Source organism: Euleptes europaea, chromosome 3 (genome assembly GCF_029931775.1).
Source record: "Euleptes europaea isolate rEulEur1 chromosome 3, rEulEur1.hap1, whole genome shotgun sequence".
Lineage (NCBI taxonomy): Eukaryota > Metazoa > Chordata > Lepidosauria > Squamata > Sphaerodactylidae > Euleptes > Euleptes europaea.
Window position 1 is genome coordinate 59,832,088 of NC_079314.1, and position 14,917 is coordinate 59,847,004.

A 14,917-nucleotide genomic window follows, 5' to 3' on the forward strand; every position below is an offset into this window, starting at 1 on the left:
TTTCTTGTCATCTGTGACACTGCTGCTGCTGTCACTGGTGATGTTCCCTTAAGCAAATCAGCTAATGAAATTAGCATTTCCAGTGTTGTGCCAGAATTTACTCCATTTGAGTCTGTGATACTTTTGAAATTGGTTATTAAGCAAAGAACCCTGAATGGAACACTTTGAAGCCACCCTATTTTATAATTCTCATACAGCAGAGTTCTTTTACAGTATCCAACAAAGAATGTTCTTATGGGTGAACTTAAATTTCTTCATAGAACACTTAGAAACTAAAGCAAAACTTACTCTAATTTTTTTCTCATCGTTGTTTCTATCATTGGATTTCAATAATAATTTATCCTGCAGAATTAAGAAGCTTTTAAAAACAACTCAAAAGAAACTGAAAGAATATGAGAGTGGGGCGAACTCACCTCGAGCTGTCCTTCAAGGAGAAATGAAGAGCAGATATTCAGACATAGACACTGAAGTTGGAAAGCTAAAAACAAAGGTACATTCTAGTGTTTGCTTCTATACAATTATTTCCTTTTATTAACTGAACATGGTATAGCTAATAACCACGTATCTCTCCCCCACCCCCACCCCATGGAGATTTTTAAAATCAGCCCAGGCTTAAGGCTTATGTTTCTGTAAACCTTTGAGCTTTGCAGGCAAACATGGATGGGTTTTTTAAAGTTGGTGGGCTATCCCTCCTTTAACAGTAACAGCAAGATCTGTGCATGCAGACCTGTTGTTGAGGGGGGGGGAATCGGGTGATACCAATGAAAAATGGTTGGAAGTGGGGGTGGAGAGGAGAATGAAGAGTGACCAGTGTGGGGGAAATCAAAAAGGATGCCAAAAAGGAGTTTGTGAGAGGACTGGAAGGGGGAGAGGAGAAACCTTGGGGTCTATGGGGCGGAAGGAGAGTTGGCAAGGGGCTGGAGAACAGGTGGTGATAAGTGGTGGGGATGAGAAAAGATCAGGTGGGCAGTTGAGTTGACGGGAAAAGAGGAGGAAACGGGACAGTAACTGTAAAGTTGATTAAATAAACATTAAGTTGTTTAATCAATAAATATTATTAAAAGGTCAGGGAGGGTAAGTCACCAAGGGGTTGAAAGACATGGGGGAGAGTAGAAATGGAGCAGAGAGAAGGTGGGTAAGCAAGCTGGAGCAAGAGGGTGAAAGCAGGGGCCAGTGGAAGAATTAATAGGATTTTTTCTCACCTATAAGTTTTCATGGGTCCCCCTCCTGTATATCTACTTACGCATGTTTAGTACAGCCATGCAGGAAATATACTTTTCTGTTAAAATGCTTGTCAAATAGAAAACAATTATACAGTGAAAAAGTCTGTTTAAAATGTGTTTTCTGTTATCTCAACCCTTAATGTCCCTAAAAGTGTAATCTGCTCTGCAATAAATAGTTACATGGGATGAGTGGCATAGTCCGCAATATCAGTGAACAAATATTTAACCTTTATCTGATTTTGTTGATTCTAACAAGTTTCTGGTTTTGAGATCACGAGTATTTGTTTCATTCAGATAGGAGAACTTTCTCACCAACTGGAGGTTGAGTTGAGTAGGTGTACTCAATTAGAATCTGCAAACCATGATCTACGAGAACAGTTGTCTTCTGTAAAGATGCTCCAGAAGAATAATGAGGAACTGAAGAGAAGCAAACTGCAACTAGAAGATGAAGTAGCTCATCTCAAACGTGATATACAGAGTAATATGTTGGACTGTAACCAAAGAGAACAATTCAAGAGAGAAGTTGAAGAGCGGGCAAGACAAGAACTCAAGCAAAAACTGGAAGAAGTCAATTTGTTTTTGCAGGTAATTTCTTTTAACTCTATAGATAAGATCATTTTTATATTTTACAGATGCCAGGAGATGACTGACCCAGTTAACACTCTGGCTTGGATCCCACTGTGAATCTCTACTAATGGTAGGCATTTCCATCAGCAGAACTTCTCCCCCCTTCTGCTGCAACACAAAATGCTGGGGAACTACAGAAATGTTGGGGAACTACAGGAAGAGTATGAGTGGTGAATTATGGATTTAGAGTGGGAGAAGGGGGGAATTAGATCTAATTCCAGGAGTATGGAATGGGAGTGGGAATTTAATGTGGGATGGATGCCTCTGACTAACCTTTGTGGTCTTATTTTGTATTTCTTGACATTTGGTGGAAAGAGGTGAATACTGGTTTTCTTCTAATAATATAGTAATTATATGTCCTAGACACAGGCAGCCTCACAAGAAACTTTGGAACAAATAAGAGCTACTAATAATGCTTCCTTGAAAAATCAACTGGAACAAAGAATTCATGATGTAGAATCTGAGTTGGGCAAACTAAAGAACATTCAGCAAGACTATATCTTTCATAGAGAGTCTACACATACAGAACTGGAAAGATACAAAGATTTGTATTTAGAAGAGCTGAAAATGAGAAAAGCTTTGAGAAGCAAACTAGATCGGTAAGTCAGAGTGTGAAAACATTACAGTTGCTGTCTTGAGACATTCTTCTGTGCTTTCACATTAAAGTTGATTGTTACCTATATTTAAAAAGAAAACTCTGAACATTGTGATGTGAATCAGAACAGGGAATCTTGTTCGGTTCAAAGTATACAGTGGCGAATAGTATAACAGTAATTGCAGTCATTAGACGTTTCTCCCAAATACCAAGCCTGTTCCTATGGGGCACTGAGTATCTGCTGTCTAATGGTATAGAAATGCTTTTTATCATTATATTATGGGCTGGCAACCTTTTTAGCCTAAGTGCTGAATTAAATACAGTGTCAGTGAAGATGTTGGTGGACTGGAAAGCAAAATGAAGAGAAAGGTGAGGGATGTGTTGGAAGTTTCAACTGAAGGGGCATGGTGTGGCAGCTGTGAAGTTACAGCTTCTGGTCTTCAGATAATCAGAATTACACACACACACAATAATCTGAATGGTAAATGTGCATTCATTAAAGATGGCCCATTAACTCACCCTGTGCTGAACTTCTTACAGAGCTAATGAGAAATTATCAGAAGCCAGTGCCAAGGTCCTTCATGAACGTCAGAAACACCAGTCTTTACTTGCCAGCAGCTTTCTAAATGGAAGCCTTTCGGCAAATCCAATATTGGAAACAGTTCAGTTTGGAAATCTTAGCAGTAATCTTGCATTAAATAGAACTCTTAGCCTTGGAGGAGGATTCATGAATCCATCTGGAAATACATTATCCTCAAGAAACAGAGTGGAGGCTTACTTGACAAAGGTTAGTAGTAGCTAATTTCATTCTAATCTGTTTTTTCCTTGATGCTGTCATCATAGGTCATGTTCACAGGAATAGCTGCTTCATTTCAACAGAAATGCTTTACATCCTTCACATTTTTTAAACTTTCTTAACACTAAGAGAGAAGTTAAACTGAGGAAGGAGAACAAAATTTTCATGAAAGGTGTAACAATCGTAAATCTGTGTTAAGATCCACAAGCGTGTAACACATCTTGCTTATTGTACAGCCCAATGTGCATTTTAAAGGCACACTTTATCCGTTATTAAAGTAGGCTTTTATTTGCACTTACAAGGAATCATCATAGTCATAGGATTATCAATAAATTAGGATATTGAGTTACTTTGAACAACATTGAAAACATTGTCTTCCATAGTGGATTATCTCATGTTAATTGTGGACAGATTTACAGTGCAATCCTGAGGCCTGGGGATTTGCACCATTGCCAGCCACGGCATAACTGAGCTGCTCCCTAAGGGGATAGTTATGCTGTTGCCAGCAGTTAAAAGAAGGATTATTTCCTTTTTTAATTATTTGAACACCAGCGCTGCTGCGCCAACCGGGAGCATGGGCACTGCAGTGTCCTGCTGTGGCGTAGGGGGTGCTGGCAAGGAGGCAAACAGGGCAACCACTGCCAATCAGGGTTGGAGGAACTGGGGAAGAGCGAGCGGGCAGAACCAGCCCAGTGTAGGAGAGGGGCAGGAACAGGCAGATGAGCTGCCAGTCAGTGTCCTGCCCTGTTACCCAAATTAGGCAGACTCCACTTTTGATTCAGGAATTAGCTAAGGAGACAGAGCTAGTAAGGGGTTAACGGATCTATAACCTGTGTATACCAGGATTAATCCTGGGGAGAATTCTCAAATAAGCAGGCAGTTGTACAAATGAAAAGGGTTTTATTAAAGACTAAAACATAAAAGAATATACCTTTCAAGCAATGGACATACACACATGAATCATACTAGAGCTAAGAAAGAGAAAGGGTAGAAAATCGGAATAGTTTAGGCATGGGCAAGATTTACCAGTCCAGAAGAGGCATCCAGAGAAAGCTGTGTTGAAGAGGGAAATGGCCAGTGTTTCCAGGAGCGAAGAAAAGGAGTCCACACACAAGTGGGGGGTGTATGCACAGATCCAAGACACACACACATACTCTAATTGGCCAAACGATCAATATTTATACCCCAAAATGGGTCCTGAGGTGGTATGAGGTTAGTTGGCAGGAAAGCCAGAGACAAAAAATTGATTTCTTTTCTGGGGTCTGATCAAAAAGGACAGGCTTGATGAGTTAAGATCCAAGAGAATGTCTGGCCCATTTTCCTGAATACTGATTGGTTGCCCAGAATGGGTGCAGCTAGAATAATTAATGGTCGGCTTGGAGCACTGATTAAATCATCTGAGGATCATGCAGTGGAGACTACCCAGTCCCATTGTATAGCTGGCACACTTTTGGGATGTGGAAAAATGCACAGCTGTAAACCGCTTTTCTGCCCTAGTTATATACACAAGATGGATCCCAAAATTCTCTGAGAGGCATCCATTTTGTGTGGAGCTCTTGCTATCAGCCTTTGGTCCCCATGCCATTCATGGCACCCTTAGTGGGAGGAGGGGTCCAGCAACTTACAGCCCCCCCTTAAAGGGACTATGGGAGGTATGGGAGTCTCCCGTGGGGCCTGGAGATCCCCTGGAATTGCAGTCCGTCCCCTGAGCTATGAGATCAGTGACCCTGGTAACCATGGCTGCTTTTTTGGGGAGGGAACACTATGGCAACACATCCCCACCAAGGTCCCCTTCCCTTCCCAGGCTCCATTCCCACAATACAATCTGTCACTTAACTGGGTATCATCTCTGCCCCCCTTCTGTTGGGCAAACCACCCACCTGCTGAAAGGGACCAAGGTCAGCCCAAAACGCCAGGGCAAAAGACAGTTGTGCCATGGCCAGCAGCCTCCATCATCCAATCCCCCACCACAAGGTGCCACATTGCCCACACGGTTCAGAGGGTGATCAAAGATCGGAAGGGGCAGGGAGGTGGAAGTGGTTCCCAGTGTTTGGCCACAGCTCACCAGCGATTTCACTGTGCAGCCTGTTGCTCGCTTTGCCAAGGGTACCCGTGCCACCACTGCTTGCAGCAGAGCCAGAGGAGGGGCCACCAGTGCAGCTGGTGGGGCGGGGACATAGAGTGCCTCCAACAGGTCCCCCAACAGCCTCTCGATGTGCAGTGGTCCCTCTCCCATGTCCCTTATGATGGTTACTTGTAAGGTAACCAGCAACCACTGTTACTGAGGCTAATAGCCCTGCCATCCAGCACTGATTCCTGGGAAAGGAATCCCACCACTCTTGTTGGCTGTCCAGCCGCTTGGGCTTGATCTCTGCCAACATGGATGAGAGAGTGGGGGGTGGGCTAAGCCGGGCATGGTCCCTGTGCCCTCAGTCCTGGCAAGGGGGACAGCATCCTCAACTTTGCCCAGTCCATCAGCTGCCGTGACACCAAGCTCCTGGGAAGGAAGAGGGTGCCTGGGAGGGGAGGACTGTCACCCAAAGGCCAGGTGCATCTAGAATCCGTTACACCTTCCAGTCCATTTTAAAAATGTCATTAGACTTTTTTGAATAAATATACTTGGTCTCAGTAGTTACCTGCTATTGTAAACAAGGCAATCTAGACACAACTGGAAATGTATTAATCAGTTAATTAAGATCACTGATACAACTTTATGCTGAAGACTATACAGGTGTGTACTGTAAACCATGGTGGAATCAGTGACAATGTACAATATCTGTTACTTAATATGTATACAGCAGGTCATGTAGTCTGTCTTCTTATTTCTTGGTTTTAATCCTCCATTTATTAATGTTAATAATTTCAACAATATACCCAGTTCTTTCCAGTGTAGTAAGTATAAGTCAAGTCAGTTAACCAGAATTATATGAAAATTACTACACTATACCTATATTTGTTTAAATCAGTGTTGTCTCGCTGTTTTCAGTGGTTGATATAACTAAGTTCTCTCAAGGCTGTGCTGCTCTGTTTATTATGTTACCCGCCCTGAGCCCGCTCTGGTGGGGAAAGGCAGAATACAAATAAATTTTCTGTTCTATTCTTCCTCCTACCCTCCATTTCCAAAACCATTTATTTCATAGACAATCGTCCAGATTTTAGCTATCTATTCCATAATTGTGGGAACTACTGCTGTTTTCCATTTAGAGCTGCCAAGTTTTGCTTTTGTCAGAAGTTGGTTCTCTTTATTATCTCCAGCTCTGCCAGTTTCTTCCATTTTTCTAGTCTTACAGCCAAATGCTGTGCTTTTTTACTCAGTGGGATTTTTTCCTAAGTGAATACAGATAATTGCATCCCTAGAGTAGGTCTGAATATTTTCATATTATCGGTAAATTCATTCTTAAACTGGTCATTTTCATTTCTATCTTCAAGATCTATACATTTATCACTTGTTCTTTACTTCTTCAGCTCCTTGATCAAAAGTCTGTTTCTTCTTTCTCTTCTCTGCAACCAGATACGTAACAAGGTGTGTAGCCTCTGGCAGTGCTTAATGGCATGTTACTCTTTGTGCTTGGCAAATATGACTACTGTAACATTTCAGATTATAATTCTGCATTATATTGCAGGCTAAAGGCTTGGCCGGAGCTACAGAAATTGTAGCTAGAATTTTTATACCTCGGTCATCTGATCTGACCTCACCTTTAGAAGTCTTTAGTAAGTTTTGCAAGCACTGCATCGCAGTCATCTGAGCCACTGAGAATCAAACTAATATAATGGATGTTTTGGAGTAACCAAGGAGGGTGGCTTGTAGAGCTGTCTTTCATACTAAAGTTAGTCTTGTGTACACTTACTTGAGAGTAAGTTCCATTGAGCACAGTAGAACTTTGAGTAAGCATGCATATGGCTTTGATTTGTTTCTGATCCCTTACAGCCCGTAAGGGATCACAAACAAATCAAAGAACCAAAAATTATGATTGTTTTCCTTCGTAAAAGTTCATTATGGTTTCAGTGGGTCCCTCATATTTTTGTAGATTCATTTAAGAAACCAATAATTCCATTTTCTACGCCACTCCTTCCCAAAGCAATTGGTTTTCAAAGCAATTAAAATGACTGGCTTCTCAAAACACCGTCCTGAACAACTTGCAAGTAACAAAACAGTGTCCCTAGCAATTTAAAGCTTACCTTCTCCTCAGTATCTTCAGCTTGAATACATAATACTTACATTCCAGCCTTCAAAACTGACTTTAATTTTTTTATGTTGAACATGTACAAAGGGGAGGTGGGTCTCAAATACTGTCATGCAAGCCAGTTTTTTCATCAAGTTGCAGTTAAGTAACGATTCATTCAAAGGTAGGTGAAAGTTGGTATCGAAAACTGAGGTAGAATACTTGACCCAACAGTTACTTGATATGTTCACATTTTGTCATTCATGTGTGTTACCACCTTTTATAGATATAAAATGTTAACTGTGACCTAAATGTAATTTCAGATGCGGAAGGAACTGGAAAAAAGTATCACTAGGGAACTAGATCAAGGTATGTTAGCAAACTGCATACTAAAAATATTATAACTCTTCCTGCTGTGAAGGTGCTAATAGTATTCAGTGCTGTTGTACAAATATAAGTGTCAGCACACTGTACTAAATTCCCAGAAAATATATTTCTTCACTGAGCTGTCTAAATTATTTTAGAAAACTGATTTAAAGCAAAATTCTTATTAGTCAGATAGTTAGCACCGAACATCTTTTGTCCCAAGGTATTTCCCCAGAAAAAGAGGCATGAAAAACAGCACATTTCTCTATATTCCATCAATATTGCTATATCCAGTGACAGATACATAGTGCATTATGTTCCCTATGTTCAGTAATTGTGTTACCCTCTTCTACATATGGTTATAAAGCAATCCTTTTGAATGTCCAATGTATAGTATGTGACCACCATACATTGAAAATTGTAACTTGAGTAAGATGGTTGGACAAGTGGAAGCGACTTGACAGCACTTAACACACACATTTTCTGTGAAACCCCTTGAAAGCATTAGCTTTTCTTGTGTTTTTCAGCCAATGCTGAACTTGATACTGCATCTGTTAAATTCGCCCCCGGAAGACCAAATGAAGATGATCAAGTGTCAAAGGCAGCACAGGAGTACCTAGATGTGCTAAAGAAAAATTATATGATATAAATATGCAACTCTGTAAATATGGCAATATGTATCTGAGCAGGGTACTTTTCCTTTTTTTTTAAAGAGTTGTTGGTTCTTGCTTTATGAATTAAAGAGCATACAAATGACTTAAAGCCATGTGTTCTTTAATATGTACACTGGGTACTTAAAAACATCAAGTATTGTTTTTAGTAAGATGCAGAATTTAATTTACATATCAAACCATAACTGTCAAAATAAAAAAGTATAAACTATCCAGCTTATTACATACAACTTGTAAAAAGTAGCCACACCAGCCTATAAATAGCTCTGTACAACTGGAGATTTACGACGTTCTGCTGTATATCCTCATCTTTATTTTCTTCAGTGTACAACTGAGTTCAGAGGTTCTGCTCGAATGTTCCCCAAGTCAAGAGCAGAGTCTGTCTCTTCATCAATTTCTCCAATTACAGCACTATAAAAGGAATTAAAGTACTATTGGTGAAAAACATATAGAAATAAGCTTGATACAAAGACCCAACAAGAGATGGACTGACTCAATAAAGGAAGCCACAGCTCTCAATTTGCAAGATCTGAGCAAGGCTGTCAAAGACGGCATTTTGGAGGACTTTCATTCATAGGGTCGCCATGAGTCAGAAGCGACTTGACAGCACTTCACACACACACACACAAAATGTTTTCTATTTAAACGTGATTTCTTTTGCTTTTGTATAAATTAGTATGAAAGGACACACAAAAATTAAAATACTGCACATGCGTTTTATTCCACAAACTGCATAGACTGGTTACCTTCTGAGGAAACGAGTACAGTTCAGAAGCACAGACTGCATTTTCATCACACATGAGAAAAAATTGTGAGATTCTATTAATGCTGTCTGGATGACCTTTTCCCATTTTACACAAAATTATTATTGTTAGAACAAGCTATTCTACCTATCAAAGAAAAATATACGTTAAAAAACACTGCCTCTGCTATCTACTGATCTTTCTACTAACTGGGAAGAAACAAACCACGTTGGATTAAGTCTTTTGAAGGAGAACATCAGACAGTCTGGGTGGAAGACAGAGCGAGGTGACTGTCCAGGAAGATATATCCCCATAGTCAAGAGACTGATGCTTTGACATCTGTTGTTACATAAAAGGTGTAACTGCCATGTCAATAATACAGAAATGTTGAAAACACCTGGGACAGGAAGAGGTCCACCAACATCAGAGGCATTGATGTGGGGGAAAGTTTTTTTCTACAGTTTCAACATTTCTATATTAACAGAAAGCAGCCATGTCATTCCTATAATGCAACTCAGCCTGAGAGAATGCATCAAAAGTAACATATTAAGAACATTTTATCTAATTTTCAAATAGGGCACCAATTCCTGAGAGCTAGATGCTTGATTTTTCTACTACAGCTTCAGTTATATTACTAGAAACTTACACATTGTCTCCTCTTACGATGTACAATCCTAAGACCACTTGTTCCACTCCTTGTGAAGAACTGAACACTCTTTCATGGCTTTCATCCAAAATCAAGTTGATGGTCTGATCAAAACCTTTGAGAGTTCCCTAAAAAGCATTAAAAAATGAAGCATTCAAAAATTTTAAATATGACTCTCAGGCATGTCTTATTTAGAAACATCCTAGCATTTCTAACAATGACGTCAATATGTTTAGTTTACTTAAGCGAATTATTGCAAAGTACCTTAAGTTGAACTTCTTAAACTGAATTATTTGTGTAGTTCATTTTCTACTGAGAAGCTGTAGCTTTCTCAAACAAGATCCTCCTTTATGTGCATATTTTCAAACAAAAAGGGAGAAACGTTACAGAGAAGGGGGGGAAGTCTACACCATGGAGTATCTTTAGGTTTTCAACTGGCAAACCATAAATTGTTATGTGTCAAATTATTTCATTATTTTTGAACAAAATCCCCAGGTATTAAGAAAAACTTTGTGGAAGAATTTGTGATTTCTTCTCAGTCTGTGTACAGATTAATTGACACTAATTCCAGTTGCACCACATCCAAAACACAATTACTTGAAATGTTTCATTAATCATTTTTACTAAGATTTGCGCTTCTGGGAAATGATTATTTTGGAGTCTAGGCACATGTGGTTAAATGTCCCATTGTGTCATGACATAAATTTGGCATGCCTTCTTCCTGAAAATACAAATTCATACAATTATATGTAAAGATAAATCTTTTCTCTAGGTGTGGAACATTTAAAGCTATGGGCAAAAAGAACAATGATTAATTCTGCAGATTAGAAGCATCTGATCAGAATTCAAGAGAATCTGAAAGTGGTATGACAGCTAGGAAATGCAAGTTTTAGAGAAGGGATTGCATGAATGTATGAAGAAAAACAAGAGTTGGTTTTTATATGCCGACTTTCTCTACCACTTAAGGAAGAATCAAACCGGCTTACAATCACCTTCCCTTCCCCACAACAGATGCCTTGTGAGGTAGGTGGGGCTGAGAGAGCTCTAAGAGAACTATGACTAGCCCAAGGTTACTCAGCTGGTGTCATGTGTAGGAGTGAGGAAACCAACCCAATTCACCAGATTAGAGTCCACCACAAACCATCACTCTTAACCACTACTCCACAGTGGCTTTGACATGCAGCCTACTGTGATCAGGAACCCCTTGTCACACAGTATCTCCAATGAAGCTTTTTAAAAAATTTAGTCTAAATGAGGTTTTTAAAGACATTCTTCATCATAAACTTCTTAAATACATTATAATCTGTACAGAAGGTAACCCTAATTATATCACTGCACAAGACTAATGCTAAATATATGTCCAAGACCATGATCTAAAGAACACATGCAGCCTAAACCTGTGTGCTGCTCAGAAGTCCTATTCATTTCAGTGGCTCGAGATTCTCTGTTTAGGATGGCACTTACTCTCAAGTATCCAATTTGAAAGTACTTATGCCAAGATTACTAGGGCTAGCAAATAAGTCTTTAACAAGTCTGCTCCAACACAAAACAACTGGAGAGGGGAAAGTTTATATTAAAAGGAATTCTTACCACAATCATTCGACCATCTGAAGTAATTACCGCAACAGTACCTGATATTCGTTAAAGAAAGTCTTCTTAAAAGAGTCACTAGAAATAATAAGATGACGTGTTTGGCCCAAGGTTATTGTATTGGTTAATTCCTGACCCAGTGAAGTACCTGTTCATTTTAAGCAGGGCTGGATTCATTTGACAGACAACTCAGAATAAAATATGAACACACAAAGGAATTAAGCATCTTTTCCAGCTTTTGCTTCCAGAAAAAAACTATTTTGGTCTTTGTGGTTCTGAAGTTAATTTACATTACTGTTTTCCAAAGCCAGAGGAAGCTCAAGGGTAAGGGCAGTTGGCATCGCTTTTGAGTCTTCCTCATAAACGATAAAATAATACTGGAATATGCACATACTGATCTTTGGTTTTTGTATTCATTATTTGTGTATCTCCTTTTTCCTGCAAGCTTACAGCAGTGCTTTATTCTCACAACAGCCATGTTAAGTAACTCTGTAAAATAAATCAGGAGCAAAGATAAGGGCAATATTCATAGATGAACACATGTGCCTTATACTGAATCAGACCACTGGTCCATCAAAATCAGTATTGCCTACTCAGACAAGCAGTCTCTCTTCAGGGTCTCAAACAGAGGCCTTTCACATGAATTTCTTGCCTAGTCCTTTTAACTGGAGATGCCGAGGATTGAATCTAGGACCTTCTGCATGCTGGACAGATGCTCTACCACTGAGCCACAGGGCCTCCAGCATTTGGAAATGCTCACATCCTCCTCCCATCCCCTCCCATGACTCAAACACAAGTTTGTTGTTACACCCTAACTACCAACGGTTTCTCTTGCCTATGAACCAAGATTTAATGGGGGGGGGGGAGAGTTAAACAATCAACTGGCTTGCCTTGAAGGCAGAATGGATCAGTTTGCAAACCATGTGTGTGATAATGAGGAAAGAAAGTACAAATGCGCCTCTTTCATTTCATGGCCTTTTAATTAAAGTGTTTCCAATTTTCCTATATATGTCTGCTAACTGTAGCTGCACCTCATGCATCTGAGGAAGCAGGAAAGCTTAAGTCACAATAGGTCTGCTGCTGCATTAGCCTGTAGGGTGGCACAAAGCTTTTTAATGTTTCCGAGGGAACATTTTCCTTTCTACACTCCCACCAACACGAAACGGAAATATTTTGCTCTTACGGTCCTTTTATGGGAGCACTGAAACCTACCAAACGGATTACTATCATAGGACCATAAGAATAAAAGATTTCCTTTCGGAAAAGACAGGGCCGTGGAAAAGTTCCCTGATGAGCAAAAGTACGGCACGAACAGCAGACCATCCTTTCGAAAAGGGTCCTTACAAAGAAAAACTACCGCAACAAACCTTCCTTTTGACTCGATTGGCTGTGCCCGCATGTCACAACCTTCTTGCAGGGTCCGCCCACCTACTTTCGAAGGGAGGGAAGGCGCTTCGCGCTTGCGCAGAAGGAAACCGGATCCCACCCCGTTAAAAAAATCCGTAAAATATCATCCCTTCCCGCTGGAGTGTCTCCCGAGGCACCTGCGCATAACCGTGAAAACTAACGGCACAGCTGAAGCAGCTGGTAATATTCAATGAACGTCCCTACAACCTTACCACCTCCCTGTCCTCTCGTGGCTTTTAAAATCCCAATCCTGCCAGCAGAAGGATACGATTAATGTAGTTTTCCAGCGCGGATGTCATAGCGACGGTTCCTGCAAGTCGTAGTGTGCAAACGCAGGAGGAAAAAAAAAACTCCCAACAGAACTCAGACGTTCAAGCGCAAAGCGCACGCTACCATTTTTTCAAAAAAAAAAAAAGAGATCCGGACCAAATCGTTGTTACTGCGCATGCTTCCGCGACGCCAGAGCTCCTTAGCGCATGCGTTAAGAATTTCCCTGGGCGATTTAAAACGTAGGAGGCGTGGCTTCCTTTTTCGACGCTTGTCGGAGGTTCTGGACGTCATCGGTGTTTGCTCGGTGTAACAGAGCGGGAAAGTCGGTAGGAGACGCAGTTATTCAGTGCGCATGCGTATGGGGTGTAGCTGCTACGATCCCCCTTCCCACGACTTGCAATGAACGTTGCTGGGGGAGGGGTGGTGGGTTGAGGTTCTGCTGTTCGTTTTGACCCCTGAGGGTGGCGGCCGCCTTCTTTCCACCCACCCCGTGCAGAATGAAGCCTATATATATATATATATATATAGTCTATATCCAAGGCAAAAGGTTTCTTCAGATCCAACTGTGGACGACAATGTCAAATCAAATGGCACAAAGTCCAAAACACTATTGACTGTTGCCTGGTTATTTGGAGTTTGCTATTATGCTTGTGATAACTATCCTGTAAATAACTACATTTGTATATATTTTGTGTGTAATTTTTTGTAATCCTTGCACCTTTTTGTGGTGGTCTTATTGTTAGCACGTTGTTAATGAATTTTTGAATATAGTTGAGTTGTACTGATTTTTTCTCCAGCTTCTTGTTATCGGTATTGTGAGTATTTTTTTACACGCCATCACTGCTATATGTTAATACAAACTATAAAGAAGCTTCAGATGCTTTAAACGCTAACACTTACTGTAGCGTAAGTGACCACAATATGTAGTGTTCTCAGCTGGCACGTGATACACAGAAATAGATGTTGGATCTACAAAACTGCACTGGGGGCAAAAGGCCATGCAGTGTCGGTGGTACATTTCTATATGACGCTTTATATTAATTTTTATACTAATGTACATAAGGTATCGGCAGTGAGAGTTTGCAACAGCAGTAGCAGGTTACAACACATTTTTGCTATCTTTGGATGTTATGCTGATTTCCCGCTTGGAGGTGGGGGGGACCTTGGTTATAAATTAGTCCTAAACTAAGACAGTGGTAAAACTGGCTGCTAAATTTTAGTGCAGAAATTGGACCCTGGCATGTATGATTGCCACCAGGTGGGAAATCCCTAGAGATTTGGGGGAGCTGGAACCTGCCGACGGATTGTGGGATATAATGCCATAGAGTGGCACAAGCCAGTTCTTGAATTAAGGCTGTTTTGGTCCCATTTACTTAGGTTGATTCATGAAGTATTGTAAAGTTCTTCCTTTGAGTTAACATTTATATTTGGCAAGAGGTGTGATGTGATGTGTTAAAACCCAACTATATCAGTAATTACTAACCCTGGTAAACTTTAGAGGTATTTATTTACATTATTTATAGTCCACCTTTCTCACTGAGACTCAAGTTTCAATTTATTTGCTTTCAGCCATTTGACCACAGCAGTCAGACAATGTCTCAAGACCCCTACGGCATGTTTTGGTTTTGAACTAATCTCTACTATGCAGCAGTTTCATTTTAAATATGTATGTTATCTGAGTTGGCCTGGAAAATATTCATGGACTTTGACCAGTCAGTTTCAGCTCTTCTTTGGAATGACACATCCAGTGAATGACAAGAAAGGAGGCTACTCCCAGAAGGTCGTGCTGGGGGTTTCCTGCTCTGCCCTATGACTGTTGG

At 40.4% G+C, this 14,917-nt stretch overlaps 2 protein-coding genes across 2 annotated transcripts in view; one reads left to right on the forward strand and one right to left on the reverse strand.

The window, feature by feature from the left end:
* The window catches only part of LOC130474795 (centromere-associated protein E-like), an 80,000-nt gene extending 71,581 nt beyond the window's left edge, over positions 1-8,419 (forward strand). Inside the window, 6 exon segments of the mRNA XM_056846494.1 lie at positions 349-490; positions 1,518-1,808; positions 2,214-2,449; positions 2,986-3,232; positions 7,728-7,773; positions 8,298-8,419. Coding sequence (XP_056702472.1) covers positions 349-490; positions 1,518-1,808; positions 2,214-2,449; positions 2,986-3,232; positions 7,728-7,773; positions 8,298-8,419 — 1,084 coding nt within the window.
* A 299-nt stretch (positions 8,420-8,718) lies between these two features.
* Positions 8,719-13,165, reverse strand: LSM8 (LSM8 homolog, U6 small nuclear RNA associated). Its single transcript, XM_056847357.1, has 4 exons — positions 13,096-13,165; positions 11,421-11,461; positions 9,831-9,958; positions 8,719-8,852 (listed from the first exon to the last, which is right to left on the reverse strand). Exons 1-4 carry the CDS (start codon positions 13,124-13,126, stop codon positions 8,762-8,764), a joined length of 291 nt encoding a protein of 96 aa, XP_056703335.1. The 5' UTR covers positions 13,127-13,165; the 3' UTR covers positions 8,719-8,761.
* Between the last annotated feature and the right edge of the window lie 1,752 nt (positions 13,166-14,917).